The sequence below is a fragment of the Falco rusticolus genome, chromosome 4 (genome assembly GCF_015220075.1).
Source record: "Falco rusticolus isolate bFalRus1 chromosome 4, bFalRus1.pri, whole genome shotgun sequence".
Taxonomy (NCBI): domain Eukaryota; kingdom Metazoa; phylum Chordata; class Aves; order Falconiformes; family Falconidae; genus Falco; species Falco rusticolus.
This window is the reverse complement of record NC_051190.1, coordinates 28,910,666-28,936,624: the sequence shown is the minus strand read 5'-3', so window position 1 is coordinate 28,936,624 and position 25,959 is coordinate 28,910,666. Positions and strand designations below refer to the sequence as shown.

The window sequence follows — 25,959 nt, the reverse complement described above, 5'->3', positions numbered from 1 at the left end:
CTCTGCTGAATTCAGAGATGATCTTGCACTTGCTTACTGCCCCAACAGCCCTCTCCCAGCCAATCTAACAGCAAAAAGGATTACCCAAAAGGGCTTTTCTGAGGCCAAGCCCACAATGAGAATCCAGGCAAGAGGAATACTGCAGGGATATCCAGGGCAATAGCAACAAGGGAGGGGGGAATGCTTAGCTCCAAGGTGAGCAAAAATTCTCTCGTGATAGTTCAGTCCTGTGTTAAATGCCAGGAGAGGGACTCGATCACTCAGCACTTTCCAAATACTCAGTTTCACCCCCATGCTCCCACCTGGAAGCCCTATTTCTGCAGGGCTTCATAATCCCAGGAGGGAGCTTCATCCCTTCAGCAAGCATCAAGACTCTCACAGCCACACAGGGCCACTGGAATCAGCAGTTTAAGGAAAGGTAAGATCCAGCCAAGAGTTTCGTGTTAAGAAAGGACAAAAACAAGCAGAGGAAAAATTAAGTAATGCTACAGAAGCTTGAATAGTAAGATCTAATTCAGACTGAAATAGCTATTCCTAGAAAGTGGCAGAAGTCGTACTGTGACAGCCGCTTCAAGCTAAGCAGCGCTCATACCCAACACAGGCAGAAGGAAGGTAGGTTACGTTGGTGTTTCTCTGGGTCTGCGATCCCCAGAACAGGCAGATTGTCCTAAAACAGGAAAACACTCTGCACTTCCCAGCACTGGTTAATCCTCAGAGTCACCTAAGTCATAGAATCACAGATTCATTTAGGTTGGAAAGGACCCTTATGATCAAGTCCAACCACTGCCAAGTCCACCGCTACGCCATGTTGCCAAGTGCAACCTCTACATGCATTTGAAATCCCTGCAGGGATGGGGACTCCACCACCTCCCCGGGCAGCCTCTTCCAATGCCCGACCACCCTTTTGGTGAAGACATTTCCCCTAATATCCAATCTAAACCTCCCCTGGCACAACTTGAGGCTGTTTCCACTTGTCCTATCACTTGTTACTTGGGAGAAGAGATTGACCCCTACCTCACTACAACCTCCTTTCAAGTAGTTGTAGAGAGCAATAAGGTCTCCCCTGAGCCTCCTTTTCTCCAGGCTGAACACCCCCAGTTCCTTCAGCTGCTCCTCCTAAGCCTTGTGCTCCAGACCCTTCACCAGCTTCGTTGCTCATCCCTGGACACGCTCTCAGCACCTCAGTGTCTTTCTTGCAGTGAGGGGCCCAAACCTGAACACAGTATTCAAGGTGCAGCCTCACCAGTGACAAGTTGCACACTCGCTGAGCAAAGCCGTTTGCTGGAGACAGGTAGCCCTGCACGGCTCGGGGAACAGGGGCACAGAGCTTGAGCTGGAACTGTCAGCTCCCCATTCTGACCCAACAGCTCTTGCGGGATGCTGCACCAGGACTCCAGCCAGCCCCAGCCCCCTGCACCTTCTCCCAACAGCTATCAGACCCCAGGAAACCACAATGTGAGCAGATGAGCCCAGCTATCCACCCACCTCCCCAAAACACACTTCAGCTGCACCACGATCTTTCGCTTCCTGACCACACGCTCTACCATGGCTTAACTTGGATTGCGTTTCTATAAATCACAACTCACTTCCGTGCCTTGACACTTTCCCCCTACATATGAAGAATCCCTAATGACGCCACGTGCTCAGATTTTTTTTTGTTTTGCTTTGGTGTTTGGGGTTTTTTTATTGTTGCTTTCTTGATCTTTTCCAAGGTGTTTTTTCAAGGACTTTTCACAGGCTTGTATCGTCTGGTGCTGTAGAGTCCCTGAAATCATTACAATAGCAGTTATCTAAACACTTAAGCTAAAACCAACAAAATTCTAAATGAACACACTGGAAAATTAAATTTGTCCTTGAGGCCAAGACGATATTTGCCAAAGCATTTCCCAACCCCTCTTCCTGCCCGTTTTCTGCTGGTAAGCCCTACCAGGAAAGCAACTTCTCCTGCACACTTGTGAAGTGCCCATTAACCATGCCATGTAGCTGCGCAATCCAGAAGTCATCCAGATTCCTTGCCCGCAAGATTTCTGAAATCTTGCGGGGCAGAGAAATACAGGCGTATAAATACTCACTTAGCATGCAACGCGGTGAGCGGTGCGACACCTTCCGTAGGCCACAGCTCCATCTAGTGGCCATTTCACGAAATAACAGTGCAGAAACCCTCGGGGGAAGCTGCTCGAAACAATCAATCCCCGTCCCCTCGGACCGGGATTCGGAGCACTTAGGAAGAATCTCAGCACAGCAACTCTGCCTAAACGGGAAAAACAAATCTCCCTTTTCTGCCAAGAAGCCCCTTTGCACAGCAACAGGTCTGATGTCACGCTTGAACCTAAAACTGTGGGTCCTCCAACTGTGGTGTTTTCGTGTTTCTAGAATTACCAGTGAAGTGGTTTCAACAGAAGAGTTATTTAAACAAAGACAACATGGGCTTGGAGCTAAGCACTTCGGCAAAGTTAGGGTCCAAGCATAAAAGGGAAAACATTGTATTCATTAGATCTGCTGCTATCTGAAGTGAGGCAGCAGCTGAGCACCATGTGATAGGGGAAAAAAATACGTAATTTTACAGAGAAACTGAGACAAGGCCACTGTCACATGTGAAATCTGAGGAAGCTGGGGGGAGTGGATATGGACCACTCAAGGCACATCTCCCCCTCTAACCACTAGGCCTTTCTTATGTGCACAGAGTATCTCCCTGAACCATAAAGGAGATTACCCCTCCCATTCACACTGTAGAAAAAAGAATAAAGAAAAACACTGCAATGATTTATCTGCCCAGAGGGAAACAGTCTTCTCTAAAGCTCAGAGGAGACCTTGCCCTTGCAAGCCTCTTGTTTGCTGATGAGGGCTCCAGATGAGTGCTGTTCTGCTTACTATGTTTCATTGCAAAAGAGGCAGAACTGAATCAGAGGTTTTTAATGACTTAAATACGTAAACTAATTTGTCCCAAATAGCAACAAACTTCAACCAGAAAACTGCCCACAAGAAAGCTGGACGCCACAGGGCCTGGTTTAGAGCTGTCACAAGACTAACAGACATGAGAACAACTCTCTTTTCAGACAAGCAGAACAGAAATACATAATACTAACCGTATTTTACAGTCAAAGGGGAGAGTTTGAGAATCAGTCCAGGCTTTAAACCATCATGCGGTGCAGGAGATTTAATACCCAGGCTCCCACCACCGCACCCTGTATAGACACCATCTTCCAATACAACACCGCAGCTGAAACCAGTCTGTTCTCCCCAAATTGGCCCCAGCCTCTTCTGTGATCTGAACCCTCCTGTGCATCCACGTCTGAAAAAGGATTGCACTGCGCTAGATTGCATTCTCAGGCCCTCCCAGCTCTACCACCTGCAGCAAACTTCTGGTGTGTGCCCACCCCTAGGCCTTTCCAGCTCCCACTCACATTTCTCTTCTCTTCTTTGAGGCACTGGGTGAATGGGGATGACTTTGGCCCCATCTCCCTGTTCATAAACGGCAATCACTTGGCTGCTCTCAGCCTAAACAAGACCATCCCCACAGCCCTAAAACAGGAACTCTAACCCTTCACAGGACCCACGGAATATGGGTCAATTCCCCTAGCTCAAGGAAGGAAGCAAAGAAAGGAAGGCTCATAGCTTTGCATTCCCTCCTCTCGCCTCCTCCTCCTCACCCGCTCTCCATGTTGTCCCCGCACACGCAGCATCTGCAGGCAAACACACACACACACCCCAAAAAAATAACAAAGGATAAATCACCCTATTTCATTCTGGCACAAGGATACATGACTTTAAACTTGCTGCCCAATGGGCCCTCCCAGGTTAAAGCTTGGATTAAAGGGACAGACTAGCGGCACGTTTTTAAAGGAAGCCATGTTGTGTGAATCAAGAGCCTTATCCACAGGTTTAGGCAATGAACTAACTCACACACGATTTTACTGCACATCTCTTTGCCCTTGGAGTAGTAAATAAAATGCAGTCAAGAGAAAGTCAGTTCCTGACCCCATCTGATGGCACAATTGTGCCAGGATAAGAATGGGATCACTGGAAAAGTCACGTGGTTAAACACACTGATGACTCGTGGAAGACTCCAGGCTTTGCTTACACATCATTTTCTGTATTCTGTTCCTTCCATTTTATTATTAGAGACAGTTGCATGAGAACGGGATCTTTGTTGCTTAGGAGAGCATCTGCTCCCACTGCTTATACTCCTCCTGAAGTCATAATCTTACGTGACATCAAAATCGTTTCCAGAGCCACCAATTACAATGTCACAGAGGATTATGACTTCAGGTGTAGAATCTGCAGCAGGAGCAGATGCTCTCTTCAGGAAAAAAAAAGAAAAGAAAAGAAAAAAAAAAACTTCAAAAAAATCCTGTTTTCATACAAATGTCTCTATTAATAAAATACAAAAGAAGAAAAAAATAGTATGACAGCCAGAACTGTTGCTAAATATAAAAATGGTTTTTAACATTTCCACGAGGCATCAGCTGCTCTTTGGAAAGTTCCCAGGGTTTAAATTATTAAGAGGTGCAGAACATAGTGAGAATCCATCCACGACAGAGAGAAAGAGGGTGAAAAGACAGCAGAGCAATGTATTTCTGCTCAGCAAGTGGACATTAAAATTTTGGCCAGTGCTCCAATTACATCCAGAGGGGAGAGCAAAATAAAAAACAGGAACTGTCGATTTTTGGTTCTTTCTAAGGATCCCCAAAACACAACTGATAGCAACCAAGAAATGTTTTTAGAGATATGAAGCTCTGTGAAAAACAAACTCCAAGAATCCTTGTCACACCACAAGGAATTTACTCAGATGTTTCCAGCAATCACTATCCCTGAAGGGCGCGGAGCATTTTGGAGGCAGTAACAAACAATCTCGTGTGCCGTTTGGTAGGTAGCTAATATAGTCATAGGCTCTTCTGGATCTGGTCCGCGGAAACAAGCCAAGTGTAATAAGTCAGTTTGAAGCAGAAGAAAGGCTGGGGGGGAGGAGCACCCTTTAGGATGCAGTAATAATGCCGTGTGATTTGAAATTTTTATTAGAGCTTAACAGGGCAAAGCAACAGTAGGTGACAAAGAAAACAGACTGAAGGCGGAGAAAAAGCCTTATAGAAAAAAAAATAATAATGGAAAGTCTGTTGCATGGGAAATATTTTGTAAGATGACTGCCACTATTAGAAGATTTCAAAATGCCAAGCCTAATTAAAAGCTCTCTTTTCAAATGCAGTTCATGGCTCACACACAAACGTTTGCCACCACGTGAGCCTCAGAACACTGCAAGGGGCCAAGCAAAATGCATTTAAGAACTGCCAAACGTGCAAAGCAGTTTGTACCAATTCTCCCCCCCACACACACCCCGAAGAAAAACCCTTCACAGCAATCCTTTAAAGGCTTTGAATTGTGCTGCCAGGGGATTATCAGTAAGTGACATTTACAAGTGATTAGAGGACAGAGAATTATCTTAGTCACTTGTGGGAAAGGAGGAAAGCTTCAAGGTCAAATCTCTCAGTACTTAAAATGTCGGCAGATGTTTTGTTTACAGAAAAAGCGTAATTTGATTTATGATGAAGCTTTACATCCAGAACTTCAACTCAGCCAACGGAACTGCAGAGAACATGGGTGGGAATGGAATAAAAAATTCATATAATACCTTCAAATATTTCACTGATTCACTCTTATTAAAATAAGAGGCTAGTTCATGTGCCAAGTGGTTACACAGTACCTATTAGCTTCTTGGAACAAGTGCTCCAAGCCATATAAACTTTGGCAAGCCAGGAAACGGAGATAAATCTTCAACAGCTCCAGAAATCCCACATCAACCCCTTTCCGCACTCACCTCCGGACAATAGATTGCTGGAGATTTTTGCAAACGGTAAGAGATTCTCCCATAAACATGTGGCACATGATGACCTCAAGGCAGTTGGCCATGAATGACATCACTGCGTCAGACTGCAGAGTCCCACTCCGGGAGACGATGCAAAGCCGCTGGAGAGAGGAGCAATGACTCAGTGCCTGGAAGAACTGGGCGCCCGCACAGAAGTACGGCTGTTCCAGCCTGCAAGAATAAACAAAACCAAGTCAATGGGCAATTCATACTTGGGCCGTCTTCAGACAAGAGGGGGGACAGCACATTCATGGGGGGCTGGCAACTGGAGCAACCAGTGTCCCCTACCACCTGTTTCACTTACACAGGTGATAACCTTCTACCTGCTTATGGCAGCGGTATGGCATATCAAACCCAACATTGCAAGCTCGTACCCCTTGCTTGCTAGCGGCTCTTGGACAGCGTGTGCTAAAAGACAAGGAGACAAATAGGCAGAAAGGCCCTAAACTGCAGAATTCCAGCACCCGCAGGGAGCAACCCTGGTTTTGCAAGTTTTCCAGCTTTTGCTGCCTGGCATCCACCAAGCACTCGATGTGGATTTAAGGACTTACTGCTCCAGTGCACCAAACACTGATCAAACCGGTCATCTTCAGTTTACTGCCTCGAGAGAAATGGGCATGAAAAATCCACAACACATGCATGGTGATGCAGAACTTGGGCCTCTGAGCCAACTGAGTGACCACAACCATCCTGCCCCGGTCAGAGGATGGCAAAGGATCAAAGCTACTGCTCTCACACCAGAAGAATAACCATCATCAATCCAGGCTTTGTCTTAAACACTTGGCCTGGAGAAGAGAGACAGGATCCTCTATCATGGCTATCCACAATCTTGCGTCACAGCCCAGAGCAGGACGACAAAATGACATGGTGAAGCCACACCTGACCAACAAGGGGTCTATGTTTTACCTAGCTGCATAACTGGATGACTCCCTCACAGAAACCAATCTGTAGGAAGCAGAACTGGCTCAGGGACAGTGCCTCCAGGAGAGTACGTCTGCTCAGTGTAGATTTACTACAGGGCCTCAGAGCACTTGGGAATCCCAGTCATTGGGTCAGCAAGGCCAAGAGCTCTGAGAAGGTTAATCCATTAGGTGGTAACAAGCTGTCTGTCCCAGCCTGATCTGGATAATCTCTGCATAGGCTTTTGTAGTATGCAGGACTATCTCAGCCACTTAATCCTGTTAATTGATAAATTCTGTTTTAGAGTCTCACCCTGCAACTGCTGGTCCGGTAGCATAGCCTGAAGATATCCTAACAGCCCATGGGCACTCTGGGTAATAGATTAAAATTAATATTAAGGAAACGGGCAGCCTCTTAAATTTTTGAACTGCATTATTGGTCCATCGTAAACTTAGGACAAGAAGCACAGATTTCCTGCAACCTCAGAGCAGGTTTCTAGGTTAATCTCCGCGACGCGACAGCCCTACTTGCAATACTGCCTTTCACTCGCTAGATGGCAACGTTGCTTTGGAATATCACCGCAAACTCGTTTCTCAGCTTGGAAAATGGGGAAGAGAATAAAAGGGTAGAAGCAGCAGAGAATTAGTCAAATGAAAAGGAAACTACATTATCAGGAGGAAGTGCTAAACATTAAAATCCTCTTAAACCTATATAAAACCTTAGACTTTACACAGGAAAGAACAACAGCGGCTTATATTGAAATGCCGGGCTGTTACAAGGAGGCACCCTTGTTTGTCATTCATTCAAGGCTCTGCGCTGCCTCCCATCTTTATCGCTCCTGGCCTCCATTTCAAAGCCTCTGGAAACTACAGGACCTAGACTGAATGAAGCAACACTGTGCACCCAAACCCCCGTCCCCAGATCTTCGTTCCTCCATGACTGCTTAGTCTCCTGAAGGTTAAAGATACATTCATGTGACCCAAGCCATTAAGCAACTGCATTTCCAACTGCCGCCGTCCCTTGACTAAGAGACCAACATGCTCCCTGCCTGTTATAAATGGGAAGCGGTGAACAACAAAAACCCTCCTGAGGTGTTTTAGCCACCCTGGCTCCTTTCACTATTGCAAAGGATCAGGAACATGCACACAAACACCAGTCTCAGCTGATGAGCAATAATTCTAGTGCCACTGCTGATCTTTGTGATCACAGGAGTGACCTTATTACTGTTAGGCATTTTAGACCCATTTGTGAACAGAAAATGACAATGGGACTGATCTAACAGAATCAAGAGAAGCCAATTTAGGGACAAAAGAAGAAAAAAACCCATATTTCTCAAGTAATAACATTTGTGTTTTTATAGACGGCTGCAAGGAAACCATCATAGTTCATGCCCTTTGCTTTATTAAGCACATTTTGGTTACTGTGAATCTCTTTTGCGCACCCTTTAGGACCAGATCCTTGGTAGGATCTTTAAATCCTACCAGGAGAGGAACACCAACAGGACAAACTCTAAATCCGGAATGCTTTCAACGTACTAAAAATTTAAAAAAAATTAAAAGGCAAGATTTTAATACAAACTGAAGGCAGAAAAGTATCTCATTGGCAAACCTAAGGAACACTCTACATTATCTAGACGTTGTAGGAGTCTCTTCCTTCCTGGAAGTTTAAGAGATGTACATGCACACAAAGCCAAAAAGTCAGCAAAAGCACATAGTATTTAACCTAGCCCTGGCAGGTCATTAGCTCCCAAATATGCAGCATCCACTCTTCCTTATCTAAAAGGAAGGCAGCTGCAGCACAGAGAGCTTTTGCTTTTAAAACACTGCTTAAAGGGCATATCCTGAGCCCTCAGGGAGAGCATGTAATGCCTTCCCGCTCTCCACAAGCCAGCAAGGAAAACACCCAGTGTTCAAGCCATTACAGCTGCTTTTGACCAGAAGACGAACACTCGCAGTTTTAACACCAGCTACAACAAACCACGCAGCACATTTCTGGAGATCCACAAACAAAATGCAGATGTTCAACGGCAGCCCCTCACCTGAGATCTCTCAAACACTTGCAGTGTTTCAGCATGTCCATGAGAGCAGACATATAGACCACTTTCCCCATCATGCCCAGGTTGGCCAATGAAAGAGTCCGCAAATGCTGGCACTGCAATCCAATGTTAATAAGCCCAGAGCCGGTAAGAATATTTGGCAGTTGTGCTAAGGTGAGGCTATGCAAGTAAGTCAATTGGCTTATGGCAGCCACCTCTGAATCCCCCACACTTTGTGCCCGGACACAAGGAGGCAACGAGTTCCGAATTGCTGGCTCATTGCGTGGCATGGCAGAGGAGAAACTGGAACCAATTATTTCCAAGGTTTCCAAAAAGCGGAGGCTTCCCATCAAAGCCCAGAATACAGAAGACTCCAGCTTCTGATTTGCCTGATCCGCTAAGTTCCTTGGATACGTCTGTATCCCAATCCGAACTTTCCTTCCAAATGTTTGGGGCACCAAATTAGATGCCGTGGGAGGCTTTTCCACATTTGCAGCAACATCTGTGATGGAGCAAACCGGTAGCGCTAACGAGAGCAGGTGCTTTAGCCTGGACAGAAGCTGGCACAAGTGATTCCCTATGCTTTCCGAGCTGTGATGGTGAGCTGCAGAGAGGTTGAGGTGTCTCAGGTTGCAGCAAGACATGACCAGGCTTTCCAGAATGCTACTGTCAATGTCATCTTCTGCTTTTCGAAACAAGGATTCCGGAGCCAAACAGTGAATGCAGCCACTGAGATTCAAGCTGGTCAAGCTTTTAAGATCCTTCCCACCATTAATAACTCTCTGGATCAGGTGACCACCAGATAAGGTGCATCGGCTAAAGCTGAAGTAGAAAGGGTTGTTGAACTTCAAGTGTTGCAGGAGCCCAGAGCCATTAATCCAGGCTTTGGGCAATTGTAAAGCATCCAGACGTACATTTCGAGCCATAGAGTCTAGGAGGTTTTTAGTGGCTCCCGTCTCCGCAAAGCTACCAGGGGCAGAAATAAGGAAGGCATGAAGGTTCTCAGGTGTCCGATCACTTAACACTGCCAAGTACAGCCTCACCACCTCCTGATTAACATAGCCAGGAGCCAGCCTGGCATAGAAGACACGGAGGTTCTGGTAATGGGGTACATTGCTCTCACCTACCATTAGCTGCCCAGAGAGCATAAAGCCTTCTCGTGAGCGATCAAGGATCTCAAAATAAAGCAGCAGTTTCTCAAGGCTAGTGCAGCACGGAACGACACCATATGACGGCGTGTAAAGGGTTTGCTTCAATTCCAAGACACGGCTAAGAGTGGCTTTACACTCACTGCTTAGCTGACTGGCATCGAAACCCGGATTTACATCTATTGCCAGGGAGCGCAGGTGCTGGAGCGTGGACAGCATCTTTGAGAGACGGAGAGAGGTGATGTGGCACCCAGACAAATTCAGTTTTACCAGGTTCTTGCATCGCGTTACGTGATCAATAGTGGAGCTGGGCAGCCAATAGCACCCAGCCATGTTCAGCTGGTAAATCTCTTTTCCGATATCCCTCATCAGCTGCTTCACTTTGTCTTTGTTTACCTGTACTCAAACAAAACCACATTCAATGAGATATACGGCAATAGTGTGTACTGATTCAGTTTCCCATCTGAAAATGGGGATAAGAGTGATTAGCACTTAGATTACATGGCTCACCAAAGGTTTCGGGATGCTAGCGCAGTCTAAGAATTATTATACTGCTGGTAGCTGGCTTAGTCTGCCATGCTTTGGACTCTTTTTAAGATTATACTTCCTTCAGCTTCTTAGCCTGTGCAGTTCTGCATTACTGACTGCGAGGCCAAATCTGTTCAGCAACTGACAGTGGAATGGAAGACCATCTCCATTTTCTAACAGCAAAGCTATTTCAGCAGAGCTAGCTATCTACAGAAACTCAAATTGAAAGAAGAATGTTTCCATTCTCCATCCAGTTTCCTCTTTTGGAAATGAGTAAAAAAGGTTACCCCTTGCCTGCACTTGGTGATACAGTCCTCATAAAATGTATCACCCTTCATTTCCAAGCTTTATTTTTGTTTTAACACATACAATTTCAGGCTGAGCTGAATGCATGCCTGGCAGCAATATGCACAACGTATTTTTGCACAACAACGTGGAAAATATATTTTGAGGAAATGGTAACTTTACACAACCACAGCTACAAAGGGAAAGTCATGTTTACTTTCACTTTAGCTTCCAGAAACACAGAGAAGATAGTTTTCACTGACGGTATTTTATATAACTAAGGGACCACAGAGCTGTTCTAACAAAGCATTCTGGAAAACAAATGCTTTTATAAAACAGTTTATTGTTTATTTGATTTCAGAGTTCAAGAGCAGTTCATTTATGCAGACACATTGGAAAGTTCTACTTCTTGGCATTTTGTCACAAGTCAGATTTGTCTTCATAGCTAACAGAAGAAGCAAGCTACTCTTCCCACCTTATAGTCTTTTTGAAGTAAAACTGTATGTGTTAGACTCTTGTCAAGGCAAAGCATTGCTAGCTTCCTGCAGGTTCTCCTGACGTTCAGGACAAGGTCTGTGCAAGGGACGTAGCTGAGGATGTGCAAAAGGATCTCATCTGAGAACTCCATCAAGTTGACGCCATTACTTTCTTCCTCACTCTCCCCACTTATGATCTCCTGGGGGGGGTGGGGAAAGAAAAAAGAAAAAAGAGAAAAGCTACTAGGTCAGAAACTTCAGCAACGCTTGTGAGAAAACAGATACCCCGAGTCTCAAAGATTTATAAAGTGAGACAAAACAGAAACACTTGAATCTTTAAGTACTTCCATCTGCACCATGAAACCAAGAGCCTTCCCTTAGACACTAATACGGAGGCAGCGCAAAACTTCGCACAAAGCCACAGTACCTTTTGGTGTTGGTTACTTCAGAATGAAGAGAAAAAAACATTGACATTCCTTACCCTTTTGCCACTTACTTTGCAGTTAAGTGACCGTCCCTGATTCTTTTCTAAATATAACACAGCAGTCTCTTTCTACATCCTACTGCTAAGTGCCATCCATTTCAAAAACCTTAAGGGTTATGTAACCATATATATCTGTGTATATATATATACACAGACACACAAACAAAACTGCGGCCCAGCACCGGAACACCCACAGCTCTTCTGACACGTGCTTACACCCCAACCGTACGACACGGCGCTCTGACAGCCAGGCTCCAACGGGGACACGGGAGCCCCTTTGCTCCCCCAGCCCACGCTCCTTCCTTCGACCCTGGGGTGACAAGGGACCCCCAGCAACCGCACCCCAACCCCGCCGGGAGCCTGACAGGGTGCCTTGTGCGAGGAGGGGGCACGGCCCCTAGCCCACCCCCCCGCATTGATGGCGGTTTGGGGGGCGGCCAGGGCTGCAGCACCGTCCTTACTAAAACCTAGTCTGGTATTAATGCCACGGCATGCCCCTCCAGGGGGGCAGCTGGTGCCACCTCACAGCCCCTGCGAAACCCCGCCAGAAGTGGGCGATTTTGCCCCCCGCCATGGCCGGCCCCGCCAGCCCCGCCTCAGGAACCGGCTCCCCGGGGCCTCCCCACGCCGTCGGGCAGCCCGGGCCAAGCCCCGCGGGGAGAGGGGCCGCCGGCCCCACCCGCCCCACCACCGCCATCTGAGCCCCCTCACCGCCGCCGAGGCCGGCTCCCGCCCTGCTCGCTTCGTCTCCATCCCTGAGAGGAGCCCGGCTCCCCCCAGCCCAGGGAGGCGGCGGCGGCGGACGAGCCCCGCTACAGCCCCGGGTAACGGCTCCCCGAGGGGCCGGGGCGGAGGGGGAAGCGGAGGGCGAGAGGGGCCCTCCCCCGCCCCGGCTCACCTCCCCACAGCGGAACATGGCGGCGGCCGCGCGGTCCCGCCACCGCCTCCCGCGGGCACCGCTCAAACCGGCCGCGTCCCGGCCTGGCTCCCCGCCGGCCCGGCCGCCGCACGGTTCTTCCGGCGCTGCCATGACCCGGCTTCCGCGGCTCGCCACTCCCCCGCCGCCCCCTCGGCCGCCCCGCGCCGCCATCTTGAGCGTGCCGCGGCGGGAGGAGGCGCCTGCCGCCGGTGGGCGCCATCTTGAGAGCGGCGGCGCCATGATGGGAGTGGCAGGTCCGGGTTGGGGCGCCCGCCTCGGTGCCGTCCCCTCACAGTTCAGCTCTCGCTGAGGGCGCCTTCGTCGTGGGGGCGGCAGCTCTCTGCGGCGGTGAAATCCGGATTGTTCAGCGGGAAGCACCGTGGCTCCCTCGCCTCTGCCCCAGGGCCGCCACTGCTGAGGCATCGGGCACAGCAGGAGCCCGGCGAGCGGCCGCTTGGCCTCCTCAGCCCTCGGCAGCCCGCAGCCGCGGGCCCTTTGCCACCCCGATAGCTGACTCACGCTGGGCCCACACCCCGCGAAGCCCTGAGTCGGCTCTGAAAACGTAAATCCACCCTGTGAGGAGCTGCTGGGCACAGCAGTGACTCAGCAGGCGAGCGGGGGGCAGAAGAAGCCCCACCAGTTTGGTGGGAAGCCCCAGCCAGGCTGTTGTGCAGCCCCCGGGGTGAGCGCCCTGGTTTTCTGGAGAGATGGCAGAGCATTTGGGAGAACAGTCCTCTCCCGTTCAGGCTGTGGGTTGGAAGCAGCCAGGGTGTGGAAGATGGGACACCCGTGAGCACTGAACGGGTTGGTGCTAACAAGGGGGCTGCAGGTACCACCCCTTTCCTCCCAGGAAAACCCTAAATACAAACCTGTCAGCTTCAGGTTCGCTGGTCATGTATGCGAAGTTCATCAAACTGGGCTAAATATTGTAACTTTGGCTGTGGGTGTGAGACACGATCCTTCCCTTCACTGATGCACAGAGGGCCATGCAGAAGTCATCCAGGGCTGCTGTGAGCGCAGCCATTGCACACGGCAAAGTCCAAGGGGAGCAGCTGGCTCAGCACTGTTACTATTAGCTCCTCATCCCAAATCTCAAGTACAGACAGGACTAGAGCGCTGGAATTTCCAGTTACGTGTATGCTTCAGGAATTTTGTTCACAGAAAATGTGTTTTAAAGATGACCCACAAAGGAAAATGAATAGGTTGCAGCTTTCTTCCTGCTTGATTGTTGCCATTTAAGGCTATGACTTAGATCAGGAGTAGACTAGGGGGTTCACTTAGAAATAGCAAGTGCCTCAAGTCTTGATTACCTGTTTTGCTCCTAGGCCTGTGAGAAGGCTCTGGTGTTGAAGAGGAAAACCCCTTTTAGCCCTTAGATGAGGGAGAACCTCAGTAAGAGAATCTGTACCTGCTTTGTTATGTGTTTCACTTAAATAGAAGGTAATGACAAATCCGGAGGCACTTCAGTCAAGACTGACTTGTTTGACGTCTTGGGGAAAATACCACCGTACCATATTTGCAGTCATCAGGGAAAGCAGAGACCAGGGTGGAGGAGACCTGCATTTCCAATGCAAATGGTAAATAAAATCATCAGCCAGGCCCATAAGCAGAGTAAAAGCCCTGCCCAGAGAGCCAGGTCAGCTGGAACAGCCTGCATTAAGACGAGCCACAGGTTCCCTCCAGCCCTGCAGCATACATGGACCAGACAGCAGCTGACAACCCCAAATAAGAACTGGGAACAGAGACAGGTAGGTGTAAGAACCTCCTGAGGAGAAACAAGGCTCAGAGCAGTTCATAAGAGGAGTTGCACTTGGACTCACGATCCACCAAATAAATGAGCAATGTGGTGGTGTAGATAAGACATGAAGGTTGAACAGTAGGCAGCGGCGGGACGTAAAGGAGGAAGGAAACAGAACAGCTACACTGAACTCTGGCATTTCTCTTGGTGGTTGCTGGTCGGTGGCCAGCCGGTGAGAGGAGAAACCCTCCCTGCTGCCTTTGCCTTCAGGCACACTTTTCTCTGTGTGGGCACTTGGGAGCCTTCTGTGAAGATGGGCTCAGTTCAGGGCTGGGCCATCTCAGGGCAGACTTCGTTCTTCTTATGACTAATAAACAGTTTCTTAGCCCAAGAAGGCAGGTACATACCATGCTGTCCCAGTCCACGAGGGCAACCAAACAAATTACTGCTAGTATCAAGGTATTTCACGCTGTATAAAACAAAATATCTTAACTATTCAATACCAGAGTGACCTGAGGATTTTACATTTTTCCCTTTGGAAAGTCTTGGGTCATTTCTTTCCTCTGATTCTTCTTAAGACTGATACAGTCTGGACATCTCATCTTTTTGTCAGCATGACTAAAGCCCAGCTAGACTACGGTGGCCAGTGAGCTTGGTATGCTTGGGTGAATTGCTAGCTCCACTGCTGTAAGTGATTTTCAATACTTGATACAGTTTAGTACCATAAGGCCTGCTAAAGTAGATTACAGATGGGTGTAATACAAGTCAGGGCAAGCTCCAGGTCAGCAATCCTTCTACAAAGACCAGCTTCAAAAACCAGGACTCTCCCTGCCCCAAGCACAGCCGATACCCACAGTCCCATCCCTGAACTGATACCTCAGAAAGCCTGTTTTCTGAAGCAGACGCTTTGCATCCTCAGACAGGACTTCTGTGAGGTGGCCAGTTTTGTTTGAACACTTTGGGATTTCCTGGGACTTTTGCATGCAGCCAGCTGGCACCTTTCCTGAAGCAGCACACACTCGCTAACAAGAGAATGGGACCCCCCCAGCCAGCGACCATTTCTGGTCAACGCTCCCCAACACAGCTAAGAGACAATGAGGCCCTTCAGGGCTAAATCTTGAGAGCTGCCACTGTCTCCTTTGCCAAGGACATCACTAATTCCTGGTAGTGGCTTGATTCCATAAGCAGCTCAGCGAGGTGACTTTCCAGGTCACCAGCTAATTGCAGGTGAAGTGCCAGTGACTGTCTCCAGCAGGAGCGAAAGTTGGGAGCTCTGGGGGAAGAAAGGGCGTAAAATGTGTTTGCTCAGCTCCCTTGAGCCGAGCTAGCTCCCTCCCGGGCAGCTAAAGGGAGGTGAGAAAGGGCTGGGTGGCTTGCAAGGATCTGCAGTTGAGTCCCGCCGTCTCCGCAGCCTGAGAAACCCTGGTATGTCACCAGCGCTGCACCAGACAGCGGGACGCGCTCAGCCCAGCCCATGGGTGGCTGTTTTAAACCTCCTGGTCTCCCCACAATCCCTGGCTATTTGTGTTCTGGAGAGGAGGAGGAGGAGATAGCCAGGGGACTGATTATTCCCTACACAGCTCCTTTAGGTCTAGTCCATGGCTGGTGGCTTCAAGAGCCAGGACACAGCTAAACCGAATCCTCTACCACCCTTCCTGTGGCAAGCCCCTTGGCATTTCCCCACCTCTGAAACAGTAAGGGGTGAACTGAGCCTTTCGAAACGTGATGACGGAGAAACTGCAGTTAAAAAAAAATCCCCCCTCTTCCTGGCGTTCCTGAGAGGAAACCACCCCGGGCTCCCCCCTGCTCGCTGTAGTTGGGAGCAGTGAGTAATGCTCACAGGCTTCCCTGCCCGGCACCACATTCTTTTCTCCAGCATGTAATGGCCCAGAGGAGGAATAAACTGAGCCTGGCTGGAGCAGCCTGCAGAATAGCTGTGCGCACTGTGCCGGCCTCACACTGGAGAGGCATCGGGAAGGGCTGTGAAAGGCTCGGCCTCATTTTATTGGGGGGGCTCCTTGCCTGGATCTGCAAGTGAAATAGGAATAGAGGAGAAAAAACCCCACCCTGCAAAGTATTAACTAACAGAAAGTCTTACCTGCTGTGCTCGGGAGCACAAAAATCAGACCAGCATCCCTGCACCCAACAGGTCTGCACCAGCCCATTGCTCACCCTCTCCCTGTGTCTGCACCCCTGCCCACCTGAGCTGCTCTCGGCCCCTGGCGTTCCGCTGCTGTGGTTTCTCCCTCACCACCACCTCTTCTGTCCTTTGTGCCTCAACACATTTTTCCACAGTAATCATTTCAGGGACGGCTGAAGAAAGGCGCCCCATTTCCCTATTGCCATCATCTCTTCTTGCCTCCTCGTCTTTTTCCTGCCCTGCTCCCACCAGCTCCCTCCAGGAGCTGCCACTGCCGCCTCTTCACCCCATTTCCCCGAGACCTCAGGTTGTAAGCGCAGTTTGAGCCTTGCTCCAACCTGTTTCACCTCCGCTGTTGCGAACTGGTGCTTCCAGTAACTCGTCTGCCCAGCTCAGTGTCTGCACCTACAGCCCTGCCAGGCTCTTACTGCACCCGGGGCAGCGAGGAGGGAGGCTGGGGAGATGAAGGGTGGAAACCAGCAGGTCCACCCTCAACTCAGCATGCTGCCAGAGCACGATCAGGCCAGGCAGAGGATTAAAGGGCCAATGGAGCCTATTCCCTGCCTTTCATCTGCTGTGAGTGTGACACAATCGCAGCCATTAGCTCTTCAAAGACAGCGCAGGGTTGGGAAGCCAGCACGCCTGTGAGCAAGGCTGCAAGGTCTGGTCTGCCCGAGTTGTCAATGCACAGTGTCACCTGGCTTTGCTCTCCCTGATCCCTGACCTGGCAGCCTCGGTCCTCTCCATCTTCCTTCCACAGCAGCAGCTCCAGCGGCTCGCAGGCTTTGCTGTGCCCAGGAGGGTCCCAGCTCCCAGCACAGCTTTGTGAGGGTCCCCGTAGTGGCTGCTCCTTTTCATAAAATGGGAGAACTTGATCCATCAAACCAAGCTGAAGTTTCACTGGAGGTTCAGAAGCCCCAGAGGATGGGGACAGAGCCAAGAAGCCACGCAAACCTCCTTTCTGGCAGAGGCTGGGCTACAGGCAGGTATCGGCCCTGCCCACAGCAACTCCTGGAGCTGTGAGCTGTCACTCGCCCTGGAACAGCTTCCTCCCTCCCCACACCCTTTTCCCAGCCGCACCCCTGCCCAGCGGCCCTGCTCTCTGAAGGGAATTTTTTCCACTTCACAGGAGACTCTCTCGCTTTCACCTGAGAAGCTGCTCCACCCTGCAAGCAGCCTGCCAGAGCACTCAAGTCTCCCAGCCCGAGCACCAGCAGGACAGACAAGCTCAGGCAGCTGGTGCGGGGCAAAGCAGGGGCACTGCCCCGTGGGTCACAGAGGGCTGCAGCCTTGGCTAAGGGAGACGCCAGCTGCTCTGGCATGTTGTTTATGACACCACCACCACTATCTTATCAAGCCAAAGCTAGCCATACTGCACTGCTAAGGAGTCTCCACAAAGCTTTCAGAAGATGCTGGATTGCCACAGATCCCAGCTCCTCCAGCAGCTCCCCATTGCACACACTGGCAGTATCTGGAGAGCTCCAGCCCTGGAGACCTGTAAGATTTGGCAGGCACAGCTCTTCCCAGCTGTATCACCACAAGCCACCTGGCTTGCACACCAGCCAGCCTGCAGCACCAGCACCCAGCCCGCACAGCCTGGCAAGGCTAGATCAGAGCACACAGTAACTGTCAAGAAGTGGCACGAAAGAAACAAAACGAACAATCAACACCAGTCAAGCCTCTATGGTGTGCACTTTTATTTGAACTGGTCTTAAGTCAGTGTACAGGTAGCCCCTCCCTCCCGCACGTACTGGCACCACTTCTCCTAGACCCTGCGGGGGACTGTAAAGCCTTCATTCACATCTATCACTGGGGAACACAGCCTGCTTGCTTGACAAATCGAAGAGAAAGAGGACCAAGTGTGTTTTGTTTTTAAGGCGGAAAGATACAAAAAGACACTTGTTGGGTTACATAATTTACAGACAAGCAATTATAACCTAACACCAGTAACTGGCATCGGCTCCCTCCGAGCTGGGCTGCTGCCTTCACAGAGGCGAGTAACTTCCTGTAACAATGCATTATAACAATATTTGGAATGACTATTAAAAAAAGAAACAAATGTACAATCAAAGTCCTCAGATGCATTGTAGAACTTTGGGGGCGTTCGCTCCAACATGTTTCATTTTAAGACTGCTGCTGACACCTTCACCATTCCAGTTTTTTAATCCTGAGTCAAGCGCCAAAAAAAAAACAAATAAAGCCATGCCAATCTCTTCTTGTTTTATGCGCATTTATGGGTTTCATTTCATCACAAGGGTGTGGGTGTTGGTAACAGTCCGGTTTAGAAGCATTTGCGGTGGACAATGGAGGGTCCGGATTCATCATATTCCTGCTTGCTGATCCACATCTGCTGGAAGGTGGACAGGGAGGCCAGGATGGAGCCTCCGATCCAGACAGAGTACTTGCGCTCAGGTGGGGCAATGATCTGCAAGGAAGAGGAATTTGTCAGATGCACAGTGGCATACTACACTCACTGCCCACACATGGCCCCTGCCTCATTCCCTCATCTAAGCCTTGGCCAAGATACAGTGAAGTCCAAACAGGCTTAAGACATACACCCCCTCCCCTTCCCCTGCGGCCAGTATTTACACTAATCCCATTACGCATGTGGCTGGGCACATGCCATCTTGTCCAGACCAAGGCCATTAAGGCTACCCCAGACACAGAAATACGGTTTCTATCTTCTCGAGCAGTTTAAACTTACTGCACTGCCCCTCCACCCACCCTGCGTGTCAGCACTAAGAGGGGTGCCGAGAGCTTCCCCAACTCCATCCTACCTTGATTTTCATCGTGCTGGGTGCCAGGGCTGTGATCTCCTTCTGCATCCTGTCAGCAATGCCAGGGTACATTGTGGTACCACCAGACAGCACTGTGTTGGCATACAGGTCCTTACGGATATCCACATCGCACTTCATGATGGAGTTGAAGGTAGTTTCATGGATACCACAGGACTCCATACCTGTGAAGAAGCAGCAGTCTCCAGTCAGCAAGGGTTAAGACACAGCCAAGAAGTCTGAGGAGCTGCTATGGGCAAACCAAGAGACCAGCAGCTGCTTTGTGGTAAGGCACTATACAAAAGCCACAGCTCCAACAGGCTCAACCTCCTGTTCTACCAACCCCAAGGCTCTCCCCGCCCCCCCCCCCCAAAAAAAACCCAACAAACAAGCTTTAGACTGTGCAAAAAGTGAGGCTAATTAGCATGACAGCACAGGCATCGCTAGGGACCAGCAGTAATGTGGTAATTGAGTTACCCTGGTCTCCAGGTCACCCTTTACAGAAAGAACATTTAAGAACACGTGGTATCCTGGAAGAGCTGGACTTACCCAGAAAAGACGGCTGGAAGAGGGCCTCGGGGCACCTGAACCTCTCATTGCCAATGGTGATGACCTGGCCATCGGGGAGTTCATAGCTCTTCTCCAGAGAAGAGCTAGAGGCAGCTGTGGCCATCTCCTGCTCAAAATCCAGGGCAACATAGCACAGCTTCTCCTTGATGTCACGCACAATTTCTCTCTCGGCTGTGGTGGTGAAGCTGTAGCCTCTCTCTGTCAGGATCTTCATGAGGTAGTCCGTCAGGTCACGGCCAGCCAGATCCAGACGGAGAATGGCATGGGGGAGGGCATAACCTTCATAGATGGGCACAGTGTGGGTAACACCATCACCAGAGTCCATCACAATACCAGTGGTACGACCAGAGGCATACAGGGACAACACAGCCTGGATGGCTACATACATGGCTGGGGTGTTGAAGGTCTCAAACATGATCTAGGGAGAGAAAAGAAGGGGTTGAGTCCACAGCAAAAAGCAAGGTTCTCACTACAGGTCTACAACAGGTCCATGCAAGTGGTTTTACTTTTGCCCCTGGGTAAGAGATTTCTCTCCCCCTCGAAGTCCATGCTTATCTTTGCCTGGCATCCACCCACACTTGCCAGGTCAGAGCCCAAGCAGGGACACCACCACCACAGACCCATCCAACATGTCACAGCAAGGAAAAACACAAATGCCAAGTAAACTACAGTACAGTCACTCAAGGCTGGTAAATGGGATTAGTGTGTCTAGTCAGAAACAGCAGTTAAAAGTTGCTAGTTCAGTCTCAGAGAAAGCCAGCTTAGAAGAGCAAACAAAACCTGTCAAGGTCCAGCAAAGAGCAGACTCAGGTCAGGAAAGGAAAACCCTGTAAAGATGGCAAAAAATGGAGAACAGTGGTGAAGGAGAGAGGACAACATGGAAGAGGAGAGCTGGCCTGCAGCAACATCTGCGGTAGCTCCAAGCTCCAGAGCTTTACACACCTGTGTCATCTTTTCTCTGTTGGCTTTGGGGTTCAGGGGAGCCTCTGTGAGCAGCACAGGGTGCTCCTCAGGGGCTACTCTCAGCTCATTGTAGAAAGTGTGGTGCCAGATCTTCTCCATGTCATCCCAGTTGGTGACAATACCATGTTCAATGGGGTACTTCAGGGTCAGGATACCTCTTTTGCTCTGGGCTTCATCACCAACATAGCTATCTTTCTGGCCCATACCAACCATCACACCCTGCATGACAAAGAATAAATGGTAAGTACAGATGCTGAAGGGGGCAAGCCCCACCGGACAGATAACCTGCTCTTCCCAAAGCTAGGTCCCCAGCTGCCACCCCTCCGCTGTCCCCACTCCATCAGGGCAGGCTTCAGCCAGCTGCTCCACCAAAAGCTCTGCAGGAGGCTGTATTGCCCCCACCAGCCATGCTGCAGCGCAGAAGCCTCTTTGTTATAAACCCAAATCAAGGGGCTTCTCAAAGCTCAGTGTCTCTATGGGAACCGCTTCCACCAAAAACTCCTCTCCCCTGTGTGAGAACAGACACCCCCGGCCACCTACCTGATGTCTGGGGCGACCCACGATGGATGGGAAGACAGCACGGGGAGCATCGTCCCCGGCAAAACCGGCCTTGCACATACCGGAACCATTGTCAACAACGAGCGCAGCAATATCGTCATCCATGGCTGGCTGCGGAGGGAGAGGAGAGCGCCGTGAGCATCACCGGCCCGGCACCAGCCTCGGCGAGGAGGGGAAGGGGAGGCGATGCCGCCGCGGCCCTTCCCCACCCATTTCCTTCCTGCCGCCGCCGCACCGCTTCGCCCGCCGCCCGCTAGAGGGTGCGAGGCCGGCCGGATGGCGGCGCCGCACCGCCGGGGGACAAAGCGCGTCCCGGCGCCCGCTCGCGTTATTACCATAAAAGGCAATGGCTGGAGCGCGCCGCGCCTCGCCGGCCTCGCCCGCCGCCGGCTTCGGGGGGACGCGGCAGCCACGCCCCGGGGCGGGGCGGCCCCGCCCCAGCGCCCCGCCGTGTGCCAGCCCGCGCCGCTCCACGCCTCGGCCGCCTGCGCGACGCCCCTGCGGGTCCCGCACGGCGCTCGGCGGCCGCCGCTCGCCCCGCCCCCCCCCCCCCGGGAAACCCTCAGCTCAGCGGGTGCCACCTCGCCCAGCCCGCTAGCCAAAGGTGACCGGCGGGGCTCTGCCCCACCGGAAAGCGGCAGCGCGGCGCGGGGGAGATTAAAGCCAGGGTCTTATGCAATTGCCGCCCGCCGCGAGAAGGCGAGCTCAGCGCCGCCGACAGCGCCTGGTGTAATCGCCGGCAAGGCGGGGGGCCGGCGGCAGCTGCCGGCACATGTGCCAGCCCCGCACGGGGCAGCCTGGGAAGTGTAGTCGCTGCCTGCACCAGGGCACGGCCGCTGCCCGGGCACCCGAGGGCTCGTCCCCTCCCGCCCCCCCCCCCGTCCCTCCGCATACAGCTTTTGTTCCGATGCAACAACCTCGCCCCTCGGGAGGGGGTGCCGCCCCCCTTTCCCCCTGCAAGAAAAAAAAGCCAGCGGGGCTTCTCACATGTGCCCAGGCGGGGGGACCGCGCCCCTCCCCAGTGGGGGACAACGCCCCCAGGCCCAGCCGCGCCGCGGACCCCCCAAGCCCCCCACCAGCAGCCGCGGAGCAGACAAAGCCCCGCGCCCCATTTCCGCCGCTCCTCCCCTCGAGACACAATAGCCGAGCCGCCCGCTCTCCCCGGCCCCGCTCATGGCCGCCACAATCCTCTTAGGAGGCGGATTAACCTCACGGGCAGCAGGGTGGCGACCCCCGCACACACAAGCAGCACCCCCAAACCATTATTAAAGCACCGTCTCTTTCTACATCCCTTAATACACTGCAACGGCGCGGCGGCCCGCGCACACACCCCCCCGCCAGCAAACAAAGGGCATCCCGGCAGCGGGCACGCCATCTTCTAAACAAGCTTAACACAACTCATATTAGTAACAAGACGGACTGAACGACGGAGCGCGAAGAGGCGCTCCCCTCCCCCCCCCGGTCCCGCTCACCTTCGGGGAGTTGCGCGGTCAGAGCCGGGGCGGGCGGCGCGAGGCGGCGGGAGCGGGGCGCGCGCGCGCGGGAAGCAGGCAGAGCTCGCAGCGGCTCCCGCCCGCCGCCCGCCCCGCCTTTTATCGGGCCGCCGCCGCCGCCGCCTCGCCATAAAAGGAAACTTTCGGAGCGCGCGGTTCTGATTGGCCCCCGCCGCACCTCCCCGCCTCGTGCCGCCCCGCCCCGCCCGGCACGCGCTGCACCGCCCCGCCCCGCCCGGCAGCGCCCCCCGCCCTGCAAAGAGAAAAAAATACTGGGGGAGGGGGGGGAGGGGGGCGAAGTGAAGCAAAGGCCAGCAAAGCGGAGCGGGCGTGTTGCGGCTGCAGCCCCCCCCCTCACCCCCAGGTTCACCTTGCTTTGCGGCGAACGGGCCTGTTCGCCCCGTACGCGGCACCCCCGGGGGGGTGGGGGTCGCGGCGGTGTGTCCCCCTCCTCCCATGCAACCCGCTCCCGGGGGCGCACAGCCGCACCCCTCACACAAAGCCCCGCGGGGGGGGGGCAGGGTGTGCGGGGCGCAGCTGCAGCCCCCCAGGTGAGGGAGGGGGTACCCCTGGGGGCAACGTGCTGCAGGACCCCGCTGCCCTCCCCGCGGGGGGGCTCTGCCCGCAGCGCTGCCCCCCGCCCTGGCCGGGGTGGGGGGCCGGGGGCTGCACGCTGCGGCATGCAGTGGTCACCCCCGGCGGGCCCCGGCTGGGATGCGGGGCCAAGTTCAATGCTGATGTCAGCAGGCAGCGACCGCTGCCAGGCCTTTGGCCCTTGCACCCACCGGGCAGCGTGGCCGCCACCCCGGGTACAGATCGTATCCCCAACGGCAGCGGCGATGCCCGGGAGAAGGCGAGAAGATGCTCCACGGGGGACCCTTCCCCATCCCACCCCGGGCTGGCAGGGGTCACGGCAGGAGCGGGGCTTGGGTCAGATCTGGGCACCGTTTGATCCCATCCTCTGGGATGCAGAGCCTGCCAGAGCGGGGGTCCCTGCCGGAGCGGGGTCCCTGCCAGAGCCCCGGCTGCCATCCCTTCCTCGCCTGTTCCCATCGAATATCGCTTGGGAATCAAGGCGAGGGCAGCGTCCACGGAGCAGCAGGCAGCAGCAACAAGGGGGCTTTGCGTCTCCAGAGCGTTGTGCGAACACGGGCTGATTAATCAAGTTAATTAAGCAGCCCTGTAAGTAAAGTAGCAGCCGCCACTCGCAATCTGTTGCCCGTTGTTAGAAGCATGCAGACTTCGGCACGGGGACCTTGAATGTCTCATCTCGGCGGTTTGAAAACAGCGACGATGAAATTCCCAGGGAAAAAAACCAACTGCTAAAAATGCCTGTTCTGCACGGGACGCCCCTCGCCCGGCATCGTGGGGTGAGCCAGCCCTGCCATCAAGGTCTTGCAGCCCACACCTGCAAGCTCTTTGTCACCAGGGAGCTATGGAGATGACAGTGAGGATGAGGATGGGGCCTGGAGGATGGGGCTCCCTCCCTGAACTGCTGGCCCCCCTCCCCAGCTTAGGGTCTGGCTGAAGGGGGGACCGAGGTGTAATCCCCCCCCAGCATTGCTCCCTGCTGTGGGACACACAAAGGAGCAGAGCAGCAGGAGAAACCTGCAGGAGCCTGCTGAGATGCAGATTTGCAATTACCTGGGGGGGGAGATGGGAGGAGGTGGGACACCAGGCACAGATGGGAACATGAGCAGCAGCCCTCTTCCATGCAACGGCATCCCCTTCTCCAGAAGCTGGTGGAGGTGCCTCAAAACCTAGCACTGTGGCTGCTCCCAGATGGGTGCTTCGGAGAGGATGATATGGAGAGGAGAGACAGGAGCTCTGTGGGCTCTGCAGGGCCACCCCAGGGCCATGCCCCAATCCTTAGGGCAGAGCTGGCCGTGGTAGTGGAGCCACCTTGGGACCATGCCATCCGCTCCATGCTGGAGATGGCCACGGTGGTGGAGCAGAGACACCCCAGCACACGGGGACTGTCTCCAAGGGAAGCCCTTGGTGGAAGGAGACCCAGGGTGGCTGCAGGACCATGCCAGCACAGAGCTGCCTTTGCACGGTCACTTCCCTGCCACCTCGGGTGGATCGTGCAAGATCTCTGTATCGCTGCTTCCCTTGCAGTAAAATGGGAGTCATCACTGTTAATTACTTACCTGACAGGGAACTAATTAATGTTTGCACTCCACTTTGAAAAGGCTGATTATTAATTAGAAGATTATACGTCAAATAAGGGGAGCCACAAGGCATGGGTATAGCTGGTGGCCCTTGTGGGTGTAAAGCGTGGTCCACGAACGCACTGATGAGGGGTCTGCAGAAAACAGCAGCAAGAAAATGTCCTGCAATAGCACTGGGGTGATGGGTTTGGGATGAGGAACATCAGCGGATCAAGACCAGGTGGGAAAGCCACCATGGCTCATGGGGGTCTTGGTCAGCTGGATGGGGTGTGCATCAGAGGGATGGGATGCTCCACTCCGCTGCATCCCAGTGAGCCGGCTGGGTGGAGCGAGGCTGGGGAACCACGGATGCGAGATAGCCCATTAGGCACAGAGGGGAATTACTGGGTCATTAATGTCTCTTGATTATTGGACTGAATCAGAAAGCAATCAGTCCGCCAGCATCCGGCGGGCAGTAACACCGGCCCTGCGTCTCCTGGCTTTTGGGGGCAGTGAGATTTGACCTCAGTGGGGATGGCAGGATGTGGCCCACAGCACACAGCCAGGCGCCTCCGCTTCCTCCCAGCCTGAAGACACTTTGATAGGGAAGCCACCAGCCCGTACCCATGTTTACCACCCAGACCATGCATGGTGTGACGGACCAAGCTGGCTCCACCAGCCACGGCTCGGGGCACTCCTCCCATCTCCTCCTGGGGGGTTGCAAAAGCCAAGAGGAAAGAAAGGGGAACTGAGAAAAGAGATCCTGGGCTGTCGTGTTACCCTTGAGCAGACATCACAGGCTCTCAGCTTTCCCTATTTTGCTTCACTTTTCCCTGCTTGTCCTTGGCGCTCGGCTCGCCCTGGCTCCGGACAAAACTATCCAGGGGAGGATCCTGCTGCCCTTTGCTGGTTGATACGGCCAGGCTTGAATTTCTGCA

General features: G+C 52.6%; 2 protein-coding genes across 8 annotated transcripts in view; both read right to left on the bottom strand.

The window, feature by feature from the left end:
* The window catches only part of FBXL18 (F-box and leucine rich repeat protein 18), a 46,938-nt gene extending 28,815 nt beyond the window's left edge, over nucleotides 1-18,123 (bottom strand). For 3 of the 7 annotated variants that reach the window (XR_005104125.1, XR_005104126.1, XR_005104127.1), the window contains exons 1-4: nucleotides 12,615-17,174; nucleotides 11,232-11,432; nucleotides 8,799-10,339; nucleotides 5,813-6,031 (exon numbers count right to left, since the gene is read on the bottom strand). Coding sequence is in view for 4 of the 7 variants with exons in the window: in XM_037386980.1 (XP_037242877.1) it covers nucleotides 5,813-6,031; nucleotides 8,799-10,339; nucleotides 11,232-11,432; nucleotides 12,615-13,058 (2,405 nt within the window). In the remaining 3 variants the exon portion in view is untranslated. The other 4 variants (XM_037386981.1, XM_037386982.1, XM_037386980.1 and 1 more) reach the window with 4 other exon arrangements.
* Nucleotides 18,124-18,186: 63 nt separating this feature from the next.
* ACTB (actin beta) lies at nucleotides 18,187-22,994 on the bottom strand. The gene is made up of 6 exons (XM_037386985.1): nucleotides 22,851-22,994; nucleotides 21,361-21,489; nucleotides 20,800-21,039; nucleotides 19,837-20,275; nucleotides 19,291-19,472; nucleotides 18,187-18,938 (listed from the first exon to the last, which is right to left on the bottom strand). The coding sequence occupies exons 2-6, from the start codon at nucleotides 21,481-21,483 to the stop codon at nucleotides 18,795-18,797; spliced, it is 1,128 nt and encodes a 375-aa protein (XP_037242882.1). The 5' UTR covers nucleotides 21,484-21,489; nucleotides 22,851-22,994; the 3' UTR covers nucleotides 18,187-18,794.
* Nucleotides 22,995-25,959: the final 2,965 nt, after the last annotated feature.